Genomic DNA, 20,534 nt, shown 5'->3' on the forward strand with positions numbered 1-20,534 from the left:
TCATAAGAGTCTGGATGATGGAAAAGTAAAATATGGGAAATTGAAAGTGTAACTTCCAGACACTTCTCTATGGTTTTGTTTGTGAGCTCACAGTGTTGCAGTGGAGTCGCTTTGTTGCAACATTTTCATTGTGACAACTGCTAAAGTGACAGTCCGTGCTCGTTACTTAAACAAGGCATTTACTTTAACCTCCCTCCCCTCTAGCCTGCTTCTCCTTGAAAACTCGGATGCCGTTTCTGGTGGTATGAAAATGATCCAAGTGAGATTGTGGAAAAAACATTATCTCCGCGGTATTTTCTCAAACGTTGTGGGAGAGAAACACGGGCATTGTTGGTTGAGACGGCAAATAAACGGACTACATCCTGTAAATGGAGCAATTACCTCATGTCCCCTTGTAATGCATTCATCATCCAAACAGGGCTGTTGTTCAGGCATGACAAGAGTGACCTTTTATGTGTTTTGTTTGATCATTAGTAGTTTAGCAACACACTCTTTTAATGAAACCCATATGCCTAATGAGTGACTGTACTCCAAATCCCTACACATACTTCTCATTCACCCATTCATAGTCACACTCATTCACTGACGCACATCAGGTGCAATTAGGGATTCAGTGTCTTGCTCAAAAACACTTTGACACTTCCTAGGAGGAGCCCGAGATTGGACCAGGAACCTTCCAGTCCAAATACGATAGCTCTACCTTCCTGAGCCTGAGACCTTCCATGCTGCCCCAAAAGAAAAGCTAATATGAGCTTTGTGTGTTGCCCTCTACAGGCCCTACATTGCCAAGGCAGGGTCCCCAGGTGCAAAATGGCCCAACGCCAGAGGAGCTGGACCTGCAGAGAAGGTAAGGAGCAGAGTAACACGTCATCTGTCAGCATTGTTCTGTATGTAGATTTCATAACATTCATGTCAGAAAAGGCGGCTTGACAAAGGTATGTAGAGCTAAATAAAGCAGATGCTCTCAGGGCTGCTTGGTGAAATTTCGTAGAGATTTCTGGCTCCATCATGCTCCAGAAATGCAGTGAATGTTGTCCAGCCATCTGCTCTGAAATATCACCTGTGTCTGTGTCCTCCATGGAAGGGTTGGCATTGAATGCCACACAGGGTTCAGGTTTCTCAAAGTCACTAACCTGTCTGCAAATTCCAGCCCCAGTCTGGACATGAGGTCATCGTATGTCTTTACATCCTAAACATCAGCTGCGCCTGCATAACTTTCCCATGTCTTTCCTACTGAGGGCGAGTGGGTTGAATGAAAATGAGCTGATTAAATCACATTTTCCCTTTTAACTCCATGTTCAGGTTATTCACTTTCTCCGTTACATCTGTCAGGAATGCAAGACCAAGCAGCCACTCAGACAAAAGATGATGTCATCTTGCCTCAATTCCATGAAAGTCTTGATTACCTTTGAAAGGGAAAACATTGCTGCAATACCTGACCCCTGCTCATCCATCTGACCTCTGTGTGCAGGAGATCACTTTGAAGCCTCTGTGCTGCTTGGATTCTGCTAGAATGGAGTTTATCCTTTAAAGCACAGGAGTCAGCTGATGAATGATGCAGTGATAGTTTAGTAGTTTGGGAAAGTCCAGATCTGCCACAAGCAATAAATCCTGAGTTCAGAAAGCAGTTCTTCAAAGCGTTGTAGATATCAACTCCCCTGGCACAATTTTCCGATTGACAGCTGACTTGAGGCTTACTTGTTACTTGACTTAGTTCCATCTTAAGTGCCCCCATGTGTCTTTATTGCTTATACGCAGTCTTGACTGCCAACACAGACATACACCCCACTGACAGCTACAGTAAAGGGAGGTGGCAAGTGATGAATGGGCCACACTGTGACACTGAGCATGGCATTACACATCCCCCAAGTTTAATTATCCAACCCACTGCCTCCCTTAATCCCATTGTGCATTTGAAAATTTAACAAAATGTAGCTTTAAATGAATCCCTCATAATGACACATGGTGGATGCTATATTATCACATATTGAAAGGCCACCAGAGAGACGACAAGGTTTATGAGTAACCTATGATGGAACGTAGAAAATCCAAAAGGGCCCAAACCAAAATCCACCTCTATGTAATTCGGCTCTGTTCAGGACCCAGCGGCAATGGAACCCCAGAACTGCAAACGCTTAAGTCTTCTTCAACCCGTCCCAGCTAAATACAAGTAAAAGTGTGTGTGTGTGTGTGTGTGTGTGTGTGTGTGTGTGTGTGTTCACGAGTGCTCCATCACAGCTCGATCTTTTTTTTTTAGAGCTGTGCTTTTTGTTTAATTTTCAGTGAGTTTTGGCTTGAGCGCTGCAGATTCTGCAAGCAAAAACCCCTTGACTCACACATGCAAGAGAAGGCCTTGACTGAAGAGAGTATAAATAAGTCAAACAGAGAATCAGATGTATACAGCCTTGAATGAAACATGAGACGTTTGAACCAGAAGACAACTTCATTGTCATTGTATTTTCACACAACAAAATGTGTTCTCTGCTTTAAATGTATCCAGAACATGAGGAGCTGTGGGCAGCTAAGTCCAGTGCACCGGACATTCTATTGCCTTAGAGTGCACTGACAGGAGTAATTAACACCCATGGTTTTGAGTGGGGGACACCATAGGAAACCCACGCAGACACAGAGGGAGAACATGCAAACTCCACATAGGGATTTGAACCCAGACCTTCCTCCTGTGAGGCCACAGTTCCAACCAACGTGCAGATTCATTGCAAATATGGCGATTTGTCTTCTTTTATTCAGCGTCTTCACCAACAGATTGACAGATTTCACATGTTCACATACTGTACATCCCCATCTACAGTTGCATGATGGCAGGAAAACATGGAGCTCATCTCCTTTCATCCCGGATCTCCTCTTCATCTGCTTCATCTGTATGTCTCCCTGCCACAGAATCAAGTATCTCTCAGTAATAGACACTGACAATACAGTACAGTGTGTACACGCTCTGCTGCAGGCCAGATTCTGGTGTGCTCCTTCACTCTTCCCTTCAATTCTCCTTAGGCATGATTAATAGATTGATAGAAATATAGTGTGTGTTTTCTTTGAGTTAAGCGGTGGGTGAGGGAAAGTGTGCATATAAACCACCTGTTCAGGAATGCAGGGAGCTACCCTCAGATTAAAAAGACATGAGGTGGAAATAACAGGCTGTGCTATAAATAGCCGCAGCATGTGTGGGGTGGGGGTGTTGAGCTGTGCCTCGCTCATCAGGGGAGAGAGGAAATGTGTGCGCCGTGCTAACAGGGTGAAAACACCAGCAGATGAGGAGGACCACATTTGCAGATTTTCTTGAATAATGGTCACACACACACACACACACACACACACACACACACACACACACACACACACACACACACACACACACACACACACACACACACACCATAGAAGCCAGCACATTTTAGAGCTGTGTGTAGAGGTTTCAAAGATTGGATAGATGCCATACAAAGACCACGTGACAACAAAGACAATAGTTTCAGGGAGGGAAAATCGATTCGGTTTGAAGATGAGCTGAGAAATATTTCGATTGCAGTGGAGATTGGACAACAATAAACCAACAGAGGTCACGTTTTTAACACATCTATGCGTTAAAAGCAGTTGGTCGATTAGAAGAAGGATCCTCGTTACACACACACTCATGCGCTGTGCTGTTATAGAGGTACAAGACGAGAGTCGCGTGGATGGTGTTGCTTTACATCTGTAAGTCCTTGGTGGAGGCATGCTCTCTCTGAGACTGAGAGCCCTCTAGCTGTCCCAGTTCTCACGGGGTCTCGGTGGTCCATTGATGTAAATACAGAATCACAAGTAACCTGGATTAGAGAGTGAGAGGATTTGCAGCACCAAGTGTCTGACAATCGGAAGCTACCCGTGGGACCTTCCATGACCTGGAACAATATGTTCCCTATGATTACAAAGTAGTTACTTTACAAAAACCACTAACCACAAGTCCCTGAACACCAGAAGGTTTAGCAGTGTGGTGGTTAAAAGGTCAGTATAATTGGGCAAGATTTCCATATAACACTTACCCTGTGTGCCATGTTCCAATTCAGTTTAGGATTTTCACAGACGGCTCCAGTGTTGCAGGTCGCCACAGCTTCTCAGCCGACCGACATCATTACAGTCCAGCACGCTCCATTCCTTCTTTCACTTCGGTTATTTTGAGGTTGAAATTGAATGTGTTGGATGGCAGAAATGCTAAATAAGGTTAAGCTTTTCTTTTTCCTTAAAATTCTTCAACACTCGACCAGTGTCCCCACGCATGGAATTTTCTGGGCTCACCTTGGAAAAGCGGCTGTGCATTAGGATTCACCTCATGCTGCAATTACGCAAGACATTATGTATACTTGGAGATTACAGACAGAAAGTTTCCCTCTGCAACAGCTTTCTAACTTGGTCTAAGTTGAGCAAAATTATGTATAAGGTGTAGGGAAGGAAAAATGTAATGTCCACATAGGAGGACGCAGGGTCTCAGGAGCATATAAGCTACGGGGTGATGAGTATTAGTATTCAAAGATGCAACCTGATGTTCCGTCTGCTGGACCTCTGAAGACATATTTGATCTATTTGTCTATGCAGTTGAGAAATGGTGAGTAAGTGATATGTTGATGCAGATGACTCCTGGAGGACAGTAATCCTGCCATTTGTCATCGTGGTTACAGCAGTTAAGCTATTCAAAAGATGTTACGCAATAGGAACATTCACTTTCTCAGCACACACATTTTGTTCCTATGAGAGCAGCAGCTTGCTCTCCCTGCCAAACCTTTACAGGGACATAACATATTTTAAGGATGGCACCGATATGAGCGAAACACCGTCCCTCACAGCTCACACCAGCCAGACCACAAGGTTGAGCTAATCCTTATTGAAGACGTGTCCACTCATCAGCAAACTGGACTTAAAATGTACTATTGTCAAAGTTAATCGCAATGTAAACAAGGAAGTCCCGTCTGCCTCATCAAACCGGCGTAAACCTTCCCTTTTCTTTCTCGTCCCTCTGTCTGCTGGGGAAATGTCACCAGCTTCAAACTTGTGAAAAGAATCCTGCGCTTTTACTACTGCTATCTCACCCATTTCCTGACAAGAGTTGCCAGGGGAACAGTTGCTAAGGGAGTGTGGGTGGCAGCACAGCCACATGCACATGTATGTGTATATATACATTTATATAATTATATATATATATATATATACACACGGTATATACATACACTCATACACACATTCTTCTCCTCTTTGTAACAGATGCATGCATGAGTCAGAGAGATCTTGAGTAAAATTGTAGTCTCTAATTGGATTACTCTCCTCAAGGTTTGCACTCATTTGCTGCCACACTCTAAAACTTCACTCATACTGTATTTAAGACGGTTGATCGTTTCACGTGTATCCATTAATGCGATTGAAATTGGCACAAATTGCTGTTCTGAGTACGTTACTGTGTATGTTTGTGTGTGTTTGTCTGGTTGTGAAGGTTGCTGTAGTAAAGGGAGGGGCTCTGTGGGGTGCAGGGGAGGTGGGAGGAAGGAGGGGACATAAAGCAATGTGATACCTTTATCATTATGAATACCAATTTAAAAAAAACCTTGAACAGAAGAAATTGGCACAAACCACACAGTTTGACTTCACAGGTTACTGTGCCGGAAGCACATTTGCAGACAGAAAACTCCTTCAGCATGAAACACTTTGAATACACCCCCCAAAGACACACTCTTTCCCCCTGGTTAGTCCATTTATAGTCATAATATTATCATGTCCACTCACTACCAACTCAAACTATCATGTCATTATAATTTTTAAGTGTAATTTATTTTATAATATCACAGTATGTAAACAGTGATCTGCTAAATGTGCACCACGATAATTGAAACTCATTGATGAAGCTTTCCTGGTGTTAATTGCCACACCACCATTGGCAATCTGTTGTTGTAAACGGAATTGTATATGGAATTATGAATGTGACTCCGCTCAAGTCCAAGAAATGAGGTCTGAATCTGTTTCTGCAGAATCTAAAGGACTTTAAACTCAACTTTGACTTGAGACCAATCACTGATGAATTACTTTTTACTTTAAACTTGATCCATTCACAACCAAGTCCACTCCTTTACTGCTGCCTAACACTGACATCTAGTGGCTCGAACTGAAACTGAACTGTACATGGTGTGATTCTGTACAACAAGTAAATCATGATGGTTGTTGGCAGATTTAGTCTCCAATCATGTTTTATGTGTTCTCTGCACAGTATAATGCCGATAAAACAATATGTCGCCTTTCATCACATCCACTCTGCCTGCAACAGATACACTTTAATTTCTTCCTCCCTCTCTTCTAACCCCCCTCCTTCTCCCCATCCATCTCTATCTGCCCGACTGCAGGCAGCTTCAGGAGTTACAGAGGCAGAAGGAAATAGAACGGGAACGTCAGGAGTTGGAACGTCTCGAGAGCGAGCGTCAAGAGCGGGAGAGCCTGGAGCGTGAGATGCTGGAGCGTGAACGGGAGCGTCAAGAGCAAGAGCGTCAGGAGATGGAGGCGCAGGCAGAGAGGGAGCGCCTGGAGCGGGAGAAGCAGGAGCAGGAGCAGGAGCAGGCCGAGCATGAACTGATGGAGAAGGCGGAGAGAGAGCGAGAGAGGCTGGAGAGGGAGCAGCAGGAGCAGCTGGACAGAGAACAGCAGGAGTGGGAGAGAGGGAGACGCATCTCCAATGCTGGTGAGTGCTTTGCTTTCGTTTTTCTTCTGCTTGTATACAAAAACTAACTATGTTTCCTGTTCAGTATTGTGAATCGCCGCTTTATCCACTCTCCTCAAGTGAGCATAACAACTTTTTGCGGTATTTGAGTGCGTTTTGTTTTCGTTTGAGTGTTTTCTCTACGCCCATCGTTCGGTTTGCAACCTGAACTTGCAGAATATACAGGTGAATGGAAACTCTACTGCTGATACATAGTGACGTGGCTGCCCGTGGTTTTACTAATCTGTGTTTAACTTCCTCTATTTTCAACCATAGTTACCAAACTGAAAGTCACTGGATCAAAGTAAATCATCAGCATAAGAGCAGCTTCACCAAATAGATTTAGAATGAGTGAAGACTTAAGACAGCCACAACATCAGCCGTAAAAAATGGATTGCAGAGGTGGCCTGGTTATTATTAAGGTTGAACATGGACTAGACATTTGACTGAAGATGCCATATGATTTGAAATTAGGTCAAGGATTCAAGGTCATGTGGAGCTACATATGATGATGTCATGCACACAGCTGAAAGGCTCGGCAGCTTGATATGATTGATTTAATTCCCAAGTCCATTCTTTCTTTGTTTCGTCTGGTTGAAACCTTCAAAGCAAATGGCATGAAAGGACGACCGGACCAGGAATGAAGTGGTTAGTTTTTTATGCTGAATATTGCATCATATATTATATAACACTTTATATCAGTCCTGAATTACAAGACTTAAAAGCTGAATTCTTTTCTGTTACCTATTTGCGAGTTCTGAATGTACTCTATACACACACACACACACACACACACACACACACACACACACACACACACACACACACACACACACATACACAAGTCAGAGCAGTTATTTTAAACATTTGGCCACAATGTTAATTACAATTGATTCCAATTGGGTGAGATGAGTGACAGAGGGGAATGATTATTTTTCCATCACTGTCAGTAAAAGGGGGCAGTGGTATGCTTCAGTGCCACGCTCAGCGAATTATCATTGCATGCATACACACAAACACACGCACACAGTTCTAGAGGCTAAAATTACATCATCAGAGACAATGCTGCTGAAACCATACAGTATGCAGGGCTCCATTTAATTTAGATGCATATTTTGTGTGCATTTTTAGGGTTGGTGGTTGTGTTTGAATTACCTGGATGAGCAAAAAAAAATCAGGCATAATCCTAGCATTGTCTTAATTTTTTATTTTCTTCTCTTGCCGCAGTAACACACACTGTGTTTGTACAGATCAATATGTTTCTACGCTGCTGCAGGCAGACACAAGAAGTGATTTCTAATGGTGAAAGAAACATGGAGACAAAAAGAAGTTCAGTGGAACAGTAGAACTTGTTTGGAGGAGTAGGGCAAAATGGGAAAGGAGGAACACAGGACATGAGATTGTGATAGAAAACGACTGATGATTGTTGTCATTTAGTAAATATCACTATGTCGTATCAAGAATGAGCCTTTCAATCCAGCCAAGGCAGATGGAAACTTGGGATCGTGTTTGCAAGGTGAACAGAGGTTGAATGCACACACGCATACATACATACAGAAATAATATGGCAGTGATACAGCACCAGCCATGCTACATCAACCACTAAGCTGCCACATAAACTATAATTACTGAGAGGGTGATTAACAAACAGCAGACTAGCAACATCATGAAAGAGAGAGGAGGGACACACAAATTAAATTAAGCCAACTTCTCCCCGAATCAGAGGAGGTTAAGAATGTATGAAGTACATAGTAAGGTGGGTAATTATTGCAACAGGATAGGACTCAATAAAAGCATCTTATGTACATTGTACATGTGCATTCCAAGCTGCAGAGGGATTTGTGTGTCGGAAGGCTGCTGATCCAATTCCCAACTGCTCCCAATTGACGTTAAATTGCAAACTGCTACTACACACACCTGCTTATTGTTAAATGATTGTGCTGCTCTCCTTTCTCACGCTGCAGTAGGAGAAGCTGACCAGATATTTTCAACTGACATCAACATTTTTCATGCATGATAAAACCAATAAAACAAAATGGCAGTACAGAGGTGAAATATAACTATGGTAATTAGTTGGCAGACATTTTGGTAGAAACATGAAGGCTCCTTCTGCATTGCATCCCACTAGCCACAACATACTGTACTTATACTAACTATTGAATGACTATTTAAAATTGGTCGAAAATCCTGTGTGTTGATAGTTTGGCACAGCTTTTTAAAGGTTCATCTGCTTAAACTGATCTTGTGATCTAGTGTTTCTGGTCGCCGATTACTTAGATCAGCCTATGAACCTTACTGAACATGACTGAAATGAGATAGGAGGAAAGGCGAGTAGTCTGAGAAGAGAGTCTGGTGTTTGGCCTGAAAGAACATTTGTGTGATTGAAGGATTAAACGTCCTCAAAGGCACATTGGCAGTAGTTGTCTGGAGAGAGGAAGCAGTTACACACTCACTCTTTCAGATCATTTCCATGGAGTGCTTGGCTCTGCTATGAATCTGTGCACCTTTTTGTTGCTTGACGCATGGAGATTCTGCCACATAGTTTCAAGTGAATGAGTGTTGATTAGTGTTTGCTCTGGAGTAGCTGAGGCTGATTTTTAATTTATGTCCTGTTTTGTGTGGACTTGATTCAAAATGTGTACAGATTATGAAAAACTGTTTCGTCAGCTCGCTTTATGTTCCACTGCTGATGATTGTCGTTAATATAAAGGCAGCAGCAATTTGGTCATTGCTGATGAGGAACTTTGACTTGAATTCTGTTTGATCGCTCTGTTGTTGATGCTAAACTGTTGCTTCTTTGAATTTTCATCCTCAGTCCTTTGCTTCTTAAACCTCTTCTTCTCTCACTACAGTTATGAATGATCAGTGATGTCTCTTTTCACAGTGCTAACCCATGTAAACTAACAGTAGCGTTTGTTTTGTTCTCTATGCCCACGCAAAATACATACAAGCTGGAGTAAAACATTGGTTCTTTGCTGTTTTCCTACTTCTCTTCACTTTTTCCTTCCCCTTCCTTTCCTTCCGTTTATCTTGACCTGCTGTCTTTCCCTCATGTGTGCACGGTGGCTGATTCCTTCCTTCCTGTTTACGATCCTTCCTTCCATTCTTCCTTCCTTCCCTCCCTTCCTGTCTCGTCCTTAACCTTTGTCTGTCTATTGGCGTGCTGTGCGTTTAGCCTTTGAAAGCACCCTATACACATCTCAGGAGTACAGGAAAACGTCTTCTGGGCCTGTGTCTCCGTCTACCCCCACCTTCGTGTCACCTGGAATGCCGTCGCCCTCCTCCACGACACCCCCGACCCCTCCGCTCAGGCACTCCGCGTCTCGATTTGCCACCTCGCTTGGCTCAGCCTTCCACCCAGTCCTGCCTCACTACGCCACAGTGCCAAGGCGACAGCAAGCCTTACCCCAAGCCCCTCCCCCCGCGCCAACCTCGCCCCCAGCCTCCGCCGCCCCTCCACAGTCCAAGACAGTTGTTTGGTCCGCCTCCAACTTTACGCCCCTTCCCCCTTCACCTCCAGTCATGATAAGTAGTCCCCCGGGGAAGGCCACAGGTCCGCGGCCACTCATCCCCATTCCGGCACCTTCCTCGCTAATCCAGAAGCCCCCATCGCCATCCCCCAGTGGCCCGCCTATGTTCCCTGCACCTTCCCCAGTGACCATTTCTCATAGCCACACTCCGGTTGGCATCTCTTGCCCTACCCCGCCACCCCCGCCCACTCCGCCCACGCCGCCTCCGCTACCGTCCCCCATGGTGCCCCCTCCATCTACCTCCTTCGTCTCGTCTCCCCCCTCGTCATCCCAGGCTCCTGGTGTGCTATCTCCTTCTGCAGCACCCTCTACCGCTGCCACTGCCTCTGCTGAGTTCACCTCTCTCCCAATGGGCCTGGGCCTGCCTGGGCTGGGGGAGCTGGATACAAATGCAGGCCAAGAGCCCCACACACATCAGGGGGGGTCCTCCTCTCAGCCCCATCCCCAGGGTAAGGCCTCCAGTCCAGATTTTTCACTCTCTATTTCTGTCTCTGCTTCACCTCCATTCTTTTCCTCTCCTCATCTGTGATCCACAATGTTATTGTTTTCGACCTCTTGCGTAATGGGGATAATTCACAAAACACATCGCCATACTAAATATAAATCATGGTAATTGAAGCTCATTCATAAAGCGTCTCGCCTATTAATTTAGTAACATATCCCAAGTGGGTGTAGCAGGTAAAAGCTGGTCTAAGCAAATGGACATCAAATCATTTTTCATCCAGTTTATGAATAGTTTAAACAACAAGTAATGAAGTAGGGCCTCTTAAAGGGCAAAAGCTTAAGAGACATAACAGGCATTTATGTAGGAATGCATGATGCAATTTTCCATTCAATCTGGCACTGAGCTTTATGAATTACCTCCACTCTCACTCTCTCTCTCTCTCTCACTCTCTCTGACTCCGCTATTATGAATGTTATGGCCTCACGTGGGGTCTCCTGGTAACCTCCGGTACAGATTTTGGTCAGGCATGTATAACATCCCCATAATTCTTTTCACAAATCACCCGTCCATATGCTCGCTGCTTGAAGTTGGAGCTGACTGGCTGCTTACTGGAAATCTGCTCTCTGCATGGCATGTCTGTCTCACCAACAGCCAAATCTGTTAAGTGGATAAATGATGGAAGTGGTATAATCAGATTTCCTTCCCTTTTTTTTAAATTAGTTTCAGATTCTTCTCTCCTCATTCCCTTCAGAGTGTGTGTATGTGGACGTTATGACTTCACTGCTAGATCTTCATCTGCCTCTTTACTGTGTGTCCGACTGTCAAACTTTACATCTCATAGTGTAACTCAACTACGTTTCTCAGTAGCTGTTGTAGTAGTTGGCATAATGCAGCTAATGCAGGATGAGTTGTGTTGCTATAATTTATAATTTATTATATATAATTTAATTTATTCAAAACACATGCTGACACTGTGCTCCTAAACACACCAACACTGCTATTCCCTTCAACATACCCAACAACCTACCTATGTTGAACGCACATATTGGAAGTCGCTTTGGATAAAAGCGTCTACTAAATGACTGTAATGTAATGTAATGTAACATGTCCAAGTGATCATCACCCGCTAAGACTAGTGGGCGCTAAATATGAAAAAAGTCTATAAGAAACACAGTCATCACAATCTAATGTTGAAGAGTTTGTCCATGATTCCATTTATGAACTAATTTCTCAAAAAAATGGTCTTTTTTTGTTTTGTTTCTTGGACAAAAAGGCTGTTTTTGAAATCATGCTGTAATTGTGTTAGCATCATAGCAGCAGTACTGTTAGCATAGCTAACTGCGTGGTTGACGCTATGAACTTTCTCAATGAGCACCAGACTATCACTGCCGCTGACCAACTGTTGATGAAAATACTTGGAATGTTTTATCTTTGGCTGAGATAATTGTTATCACATTATTAGTCAAGTCGTTGGTTCACTCATTTCAGTTCAGCTTGCTAATGCTGAAGCTCAGCATCACTAGCATGCTTGTTTGTAGCTACAGTCATTCTGCTGACATTCTGCTTCAGGTGAACACCACCAGATGCTGAACTGCTCTTTTCTTCCATGCTTGTTTTTTTTCTTCCTCATAGTAGGTTTGACTCTGCTGTCATGGTTTATGTAGGAGCACAGTTGCCAAGCGAGCACAAAATTATTAATTCATTTAGAATTCATGTACTGTGTGAAATTTCTTTGGTAAGTAGCTATATAATAAGCTTGGTCACCTATTGTCAGCGCTTAAGCCCAGAACGAGCAATAGACAAAGATTTCTATAATCTCCAGAAAGTCTACTTACTAAAGCTGTGCAGCACTGTCTCATTGACCTTTAACCTGTGGCTATCATTATTATTGTTATAATTGTTGTTTGTTTTTAATTTCGCTAAAGTTTGTGTTCTGATCATCTTTGAACTCTGATTTCATCACACTGTATAGCTGGAAGGGGCTTGACCTGGTTTATTGTCGTCATGATTCTTGGAACTTACTGCCTTCCTTAACTTGTTCATCGAAAGTACATTGGTTCTTATTATTATATTATGGCTTATTATGGATGTGTGAATGTGTGTGTCCGTGCTCCTAACAGTGTGTTAAGATTTTGTGGTTTTGGATGGATATTCCGTCTCACTTTTCATGTCTAAATAAACACTTAAATTTCTATAAGAAAAACATTAGAAGGACAACACTGCTTTACAAAACATATTTACATCATATGTATGTCTGTACATACATACTAAGTTTGCAAATGAGCATCTGACTGTTCCACAAGTTGCCTGGGTTCTTTGTACAGATTAGACACAAATCCATGTTTGGAGGAAACATGGCATTTTACACAAACGCCAAAACTTCTTTCCAACTATGTAGCATATTGGAGGAGCATCAAGGTTTGGGCTGTTTTGTGGCCTTAAGACCTGAAGAAAAATGCAAAGTCAGACATTTTATAGAATGTCAAAGCAAAAGTCTGTCTTCTGAAACTTAAGAGAAATGTCAACACCAACAGAAAGATTTAAGAGCTTCTAGCAGTTACTAAATTCACATACCTTTGCAAGATTAGAGTATGAATGACTTTAATCATTTTGACAAAGACATGAAAATCCCAATTATTTTATTTTATTAGTTTGGGTAGAGTGCACTCTGTGTTGATTCCAAGTCTTTTTCCTGTTTGAATATTTATGTGTTATCATATCACTCAGCCCTAAGAAACCCACTCGGTTCTACCCACTAATACTGCATGATGTTGACAAAATATACTGCTGTGATGTGATGTGGTCTGCTGTCATGCCATATTCATCTGTTCCATGTTTTCTGTTGAGAATGACATCAAATCTGTCTTACAGGCCGGAGGTACATGATCATCATCTTATTCATAGAGTTACAGATCCACAGATTGCAGTACTGAGATGTACTGATATAACAGTCAGACTAATTCAGGCTGATAGAATGAAACCATTTGTTTGTTGTGACAGGAGGCCTTGGAATGAGATTATTGATAGGGATAAAATCCTCAGAAGCTCTGCATTGCCCCACGTCAGCCTGTAATGTGAATAACTGAAGTAAGCAGAAGCTTTTTCAGTGATGGTCATATTGAACTTTTTCTTCCATGTATTGTCACCCATCCCCCATCCTCCTTCTCGTCTCCCGCAAGCAGAAGTGACACAAGTGCAGGGGATGACGACCCCCACCCCTCCCCCACCGCCCCCCCTGCCACCCGGCTCCACTGTGACACCCACCACCGCCCTCCCAGCCACCAGTCCCGCTGCCAGTCCCGCCGCCGGCCCAGCTGGCCACCCGCCTCCACCTCCACCTCCGCCCTTGCCTCCAGTGCTGGCTCCTGGAGGGACCCCTCCTCCTCCTCCACCTCCCCCTCCTCCTCCTGGTCCACCCCCTCCTCTTGGAACCCAGATCCCTCCCCCAGCACCCCCCCTTCCGGCCGGCCTTTTCTCTCCTGCGGAGGACCTCCCCCTTTCAGGCTTGGCTGCTGCTCTTGCTGGAGCCAAGCTGCGTAAAGTGCCACGGGTAAGAACTGGATTGATTCTGTTATTAAGGGTTTGAAAAAAAAAGAAAGATGAGTTCATTGAACAGTGGTCTTGTGGTCATCGTCCCCTTCTGGATCCATATCTGCTATTGGAAATACCATAGGCAAAAACTGCTGCATCATATTGTTAGTACTTGCATTCCTAACTTTATTTGTTAGTATAACAAGCTTTAATAGCATCATCACACACAACTTGTCATGCAGGCATACTTTTAATGCATCTTACAAATAAAAGCAAGACATTTGATTTCGCATGTTTTTATCTGCTGTATTATGTTCTGTTATGTTCTATATGAATCTGTTCCCTTCTGTTTAGTTGTATTCTGTTTTGATGAGATGTAACTTGTGTCTCTCTAGAGTGATGATGCAGCATTGGCTCTGGGAGCAGCCATATCAGCAGCTGGAGGGGTCCCAGGGGCCAAATCTGAGACCCGCAGCAACGGCCCTCTGCCTGGAGGAGGAGGACTTATGGAGGAGATGAGTGCCCTACTTGCCAGAAGGTAAAATCACATCTCATTCTGTCCGATGTTTCAATTTTTGTCTTGCGATAGGCATTCGAAGGAGGAACTAATAACCAGTATTTTGAGTTTGTTAGTAGTAACATCCTCATCTAATGCCCTTTGTTGTTGTCAGTGATGAAACCTTAGAGGTAGCTTGAGGTAGCTCCAAATTAAAGGGTTTACTATAAAACTGGAGTACCGGAAGCACTGTGGTCCATGACGCATAAATGCCAGCAATATCACTCCACACTGTACATTTGCTTACTGTAATTGGCTTTGTGTTTTGCAGGAGAAAAATTGCAGATAAGGGCTTGTCCCCCGAACCTGATCAGAGATCAGTAAGTATCACGATGCGTCAGATCTGGATGATTCCATTCCGGTATATCTAGCCTCTCCATTGCACCTGTCACGTTTGAATCATGTCTTTATCTGTCCAATAGGAAGACGGTGAGGTAAACATGACTCCAAAAGTGTCAGCTTGCAGCACACCAGGTGAGTTATTGACCCACATCCAGGACATCCATGTTATTGTCAGTCCACCTGCACGTCATCTTTTTTACCGTCACACTTGGATTTGATCTCTTTTATTTACATCAAATTTTCCTGAAAACTGAAAGCTTTTCTGTCGTGATAAGAGGAGGAAACTGCATTGCTGATTTTGAACTAATCTTTTTGTATTTGTTTTTATTTTGTTTTCCTCCAGACACGCCCAGGAAGCCATGGGAAAGAACAAACACAATGAATGGTAGCAAATCTCCAGTTATTGGAAGGTACAGTCCTCTCCTTTCTTCTTCTTTGGAAAAGTGGGTTTTGCCCATGATAAGAGCGTCAAACTAATTTTACTGCACTGGAATGATTATTTATTTTTGCTTTATTCAGTTTGATTCAGCTGAATGTTCATATATTGGCAAACGATTTTACAATTTTACATACAGTATGTTATGTAGTGACCTTCTTTCCCCACTTCCACATTGGTTCCTTTTTAACTCAGTTGAGTTTATCATTCTTTTCGCAGACCGAAATCTACTCCCACACCTACCGCATCCTTAAGTGCCAATGGTGTGCCAACAGACGCAGTTGACTACGATAGATTGAAACAGGTAAATTTGATGCTTCCTGGCCTACACCGGCACAATTATCTGATTACCAGTTTTTAATACTAAGATGACAAAGAATAAAGTAATAATAATTGTTGTGGTTGTTTTAACTGTTTTTATTGTTATAGTTCTTGTAGTTGCTATTCTGGTACTGAAAAACATTTGTTTTTTTAGGACATTCTGGATGAGATGAGAAAGGAGCTGTCAAAGCTTAAAGAGGAGCTCATTGATGGTAACATATCAGGACTGATTTATTTTTAATCTTCTCAAGTTTCAGAAAAACTGTCATGTCAATGAGATGTTTTCTCAATAACTAAATGTGTGTGTTCTTTCAGCAATCAGGGAGGAACTGGGCAAGTCCAGCACAGCATAGAGGGATGACATCAACACCCATGTGGCCCAACAGATACCTGCGGTCCATTTAGGGCATCATCATGAGTGAGGAAAACAAAAACAAAAACATGCAGGCGTTGATGATGATGACAATAATCATGTTAATACTGGAAGAGGACATTATTTGGGGCACAGCAGCATCAGACAGTACAGGAAAAAAGACAACGGCAGCAGAGGACTTGTAGCTCAAGTAGCTGAATCTATTTTGTGAATCTTCACAGTCCCGCCCCTCAACTCTCAGCACCCATCCCTGATGACATCCCATTCTGGAGGACAGTGCACGGTCTACAGATATCTTTTATGCAAAGATTATTTCTCTGTCTTTTCTCTTCATTAATAACAAAAAAACAATATATTCAACTCTGCAGTGATATCGTAAAGCATTACCGTATGAGTGAACACAATAACAATCAAGTCTACGATCATACTTGGGATTTCTTATCAAGAGTTTGATTACGTGAGCGTGGAGAAGGGTGAAGAGGGAAAATAAATATGTTTTCTTATAATGCCATAGGGGTAGTGTGTGAGTGCATGGACTTGGGTGTGTGAGAGTGTGAATGGGGGACTGACAGTCTGTCACTGCAGGACACTGTAAAGCTCGTCTTCCTTAAATGCTATTTTAACCGGACTATGTATAAAAGAGAGAAAGTTATTTAGAGAAAAATATCTATTAACCACGTAGATTTCCGGCCATATAAATACTTTAATAACCCAAAACGCTCTCCTATTTGTCTACGTGTCTGTGAAATCACATTGGGGAGGTTCTTTTCTTTCTGTCTTGAGAATGAGTGCGATGTTGGGATGTTTTACTTGTTTTCACACAGTTGACAGGTGGACTATCTGTTCTGTAATGGTTTGCCGTCACTGTAGCTCTCCACCTCTCCTTTCCTGTCAATAAGAAGTGCTGACCATGGCCAAATGTGACTTTTACTTCTATGTACAATTTTGATTTGAAGATTTTTCTCCCCTTCTCTCTTGGTTTTTGTCACATTTGTCATATTTCCGTACTAAGTTTGGTGCATTTCACGTGATTTTTATTGATACAGTGAGGGTTCACTAGTCTGCCACGAAATTGGAGTAAATGTCGCAAGTTTTATTACAAGCAATAAGGGTAGCATCTATTTGGAGCCCCCTGCCTCTGTGGAACACAAACATTTTCCATGTCTGTCTTTTTTGGCTCTAAGATATCAGAGCCAGCTTGTAATTTCATCAAATGACACCGTTTCTAAATCAAAATATTACATTTTTTGAGGTTTTCTGCAAAATTCAAGGGTCTTTTCTGTCAAAGTCATTTCGTCAGTCCTTACTAATGTTTCATCTGACTTTTTGTCTACTCTATCAAATTCTGTAGATCACAAACTGTATTTTCCCTGAAAGTAATAATTTTACACGTGGGAAGTATCTATCTTAAAAATAGTTTAAACACTATTTCAGTCTATGGGGGTAATTCATAAAGCACAGCATCAGATTTAACGTGTAGCAACCATGTTCTGTCATCGTAAAACACTTGTTATCTGCCTTTTTTTTAGCATGTGTCCCCATTTGCACGTCAGGTAAGCTATTTCTACAACCTGATCTGTTTTAGTCTGAGGATAAATTATAGTGGTATGAAATCTGAATGATGTTTGAAACAGTATTTGGTTCACTTATTAGTGATCAATAAATTGGACATCTCAACCCAATCAGTTGATTATCCTGTATATTTAATTTGTACCTGCACCTCCTTAAGCTCTCTGCTCTGCGTCTCTCCCACACTACACATCACCGTGTAGCAAGACTGAGAGACCACACCTGTAAAATTGCAGAAGAGCTCTAAATCAGAGAATTTAACATCTCTGACTTCCATTTGCTTTGATACTAGATGAAGCAGTGTAAGATGTGACTCAAAAATGTGCAGCAGAACATGTCAGTGAAAAGAGACCATACGAGCTTGATGAATACATTTTGATTATCGTGGCGTATATTTAGCATGGTGCTGCGTTAGCTAGTAACCATTTTCTAATGAATGTTTTTATGACTTACCCCCTATATATTGTTCTATTCTTTTGTTCTATAAAATAGATCTTTGGGAGGGACACATTCAAACCCTCTGACTGTGCAGGTAACAGCTGCCCACAGAGGGCAGGCCTCTCACAACAACCTTTTGCATTCCAGAAGGATCAAGGTGATGAAATGTCTTTAGAAAATCTTAAAATTATGCAATGTGATTGAGATCTCAATCTCAGTAGTAGAATCTCTTCAGGTCCCAAATTTTGAACCCAACCTGGAAACTGAACCTGGAACTAAGCTGGAAAATCTACTAAACCCAGACTACATAAATTATTTCCCAATCCACCAGGCCCAATGAGAAAGAGAACACAAGTATAAGCAGCAGCAGCAGCAAATTCCAACAAAGAACAAGCAGCTTTTCTTTCAATTTGTTCTTCACATTGGCCAAGAAAGCCTCGATTTCCCCACACTTCACCTTAGTTCATGCTCCTCAGCTCACCCGAAGAATCTTATTTCCTTCTTTGATCACTTCCGATGCACCATGTGATCAGAATTAAGTCTGCTCGGATGCATTTGGGTAGAAGACATTGACATGCAGGAGACATAATTTGGGCAGATCCAACTTTGGTCTCAACGCAGAGAAACCAGTTGGACCCTCAAAGCAAGTGGCGTTTGCCCCGTCTGGGTAAGCAGTCATTTTGTATTCGGTCATCCCATCATGACATCACACAGAAATGAGCCAGCTGTGTTTAATGGCAAACGTTGCTAAATCAAAGATGAGAAATGATCCAGTGAGCTGTAATGATGGCGTCGCCACACTGTTGGGCTCTAGTCTGTAGCATCTGGCATGTGTCAAAATATTGAAATATGCGGGTGAGACCAGAGGCAAAATCTTCAGGTCTGACTCTTTGCTGATGATCCTCTCATATGGAAACACAGAGACCCCACTTGTTTACACAGCATTGATTGCACTTTAAGACAAAAACCAATAAAGCAATCCAAGATACTCTGACAACAGCTGCTTAGAACCTCTGTCGCCAGTAGTGTGGCTATTTCACCAAAGGATTCAACTTGGCAGAAACAACTGCTAAACATAATCACTCAACAAGGTCGCCTGTCTTATTTTTCTATGATTTGATCAAAATATCTATGAAAGATGAAAAGTTTATATCCTCAGTCCTTTGGACGTGATTGCAGGTGAAATCTTTTGGTGAAGAAAAGTATAATTATGTTTGTGAAGCTATGTGGGTTGTGCCTTGTTCTTCATTTGCATTTACTATGTCAAAGAGTTAAAGATGATGTTGTTGTTAAGCAGCTGTCACTGTTCCGTTTTTTGTTTTTCCATCTTGATAACATTTTATGATTTAATAAGAAAGATAAATTACCTAAGTAACATTGCACCACAATTCTTTTATTTACCGTAAATCAACATACTGTACTATATGTGCTTTCTTTCCATTGAGTGTTGAGAATAGTTTTGCTGACACTGCAAAAGTACAATCAAACCTTTAAAAAAAACTCCTATAATGGTTCTGAGATGATTTTTTTGGAAACCAAGCCTTGTTTTGGAAGTAATTGATGAATCGTGTTGGCAGTGTGCTGTTTCCTCATGTTATGTATTTCATATCCACAGACTCCTTGGACTCCACAGCTTAACTTTCTTTACTACCTTGGAAATGTTGGAGAGGAAAGGATGGTCCTCTGTTCAGTGTTAATGTCATATTGGGGAGGGGATTTTTTTTTTTTCTCTGTAAACATCATTTGTTTCTTGAGAGGGAATTGAAGGAATGAACTTAAAGGAAAGTAGCAGTTTGTTGCATTCTGTAGCCACTTTAACTGATGGGTTTTTCTGACTTATAATTCTTCTATCATCTGCATTGTACCATGCAGTTTTCATGTTAGTCTTTTCTTACATGCTAACATGTTGTTTTGTTTGAGCAAATTGAATAAAAATTGCAATACATAATTATTGGTGTACATGAATCTGTATATGAAACTTATACATACGGTAAGAAATGAACCTGGGTAAAATGTTTGTGTTTTGGTTAGGTTGCAAAACTTACATGAAGTGAGAGATTGAGAGTTTGTACAAAGAACACAAATGTGAGAGACGGAGTGTACGAAGAGGAGGGACGTGATGAAAACACAGGAAAGGGGGCAGGCGAAGTTTTCTGTGTAAAGCGACGCATGCAGCATATATGACTCTTCCTGTGGGTGGGGCAAGCAGTGGTTCATTTGAGGTTACAGTTTGAGAGCGAGCCACCCTGTTGCAAAGGACTGACTGAGA

At 42.2% G+C, this 20,534-nt stretch overlaps 1 protein-coding gene across 1 annotated transcript in view; it reads left to right on the forward strand.

Moving 5' to 3' along the window:
• Window positions 1–20,180, forward strand: part of enah (ENAH actin regulator) — a 47,759-nt gene extending 27,579 nt beyond the window's left edge. Inside the window, exons 4-13 of the mRNA XM_076165258.1 lie at window positions 775–847; window positions 6,375–6,706; window positions 13,894–14,249; window positions 14,626–14,768; window positions 15,058–15,106; window positions 15,209–15,260; window positions 15,472–15,538; window positions 15,784–15,868; window positions 16,040–16,097; window positions 16,201–20,180. Coding sequence (XP_076021373.1) covers window positions 775–847; window positions 6,375–6,706; window positions 13,894–14,249; window positions 14,626–14,768; window positions 15,058–15,106; window positions 15,209–15,260; window positions 15,472–15,538; window positions 15,784–15,868; window positions 16,040–16,097; window positions 16,201–16,238 — 1,253 coding nt within the window. The 3' untranslated portion in view covers window positions 16,239–20,180. The remainder of the gene's footprint in view (window positions 1–774; window positions 848–6,374; window positions 6,707–13,893; window positions 14,250–14,625; window positions 14,769–15,057; window positions 15,107–15,208; window positions 15,261–15,471; window positions 15,539–15,783; window positions 15,869–16,039; window positions 16,098–16,200) is intronic.
• Window positions 20,181–20,534: the final 354 nt, after the last annotated feature.

Source organism: Genypterus blacodes, unplaced genomic scaffold (genome assembly GCF_046128005.1).
Source record: "Genypterus blacodes isolate CSIRO-AG114 ecotype Tasmania unplaced genomic scaffold, CSIRO-AGI_Gbla_v1 ptg000143l_1, whole genome shotgun sequence".
Taxonomy (NCBI): domain Eukaryota; kingdom Metazoa; phylum Chordata; class Actinopteri; order Ophidiiformes; family Ophidiidae; genus Genypterus; species Genypterus blacodes.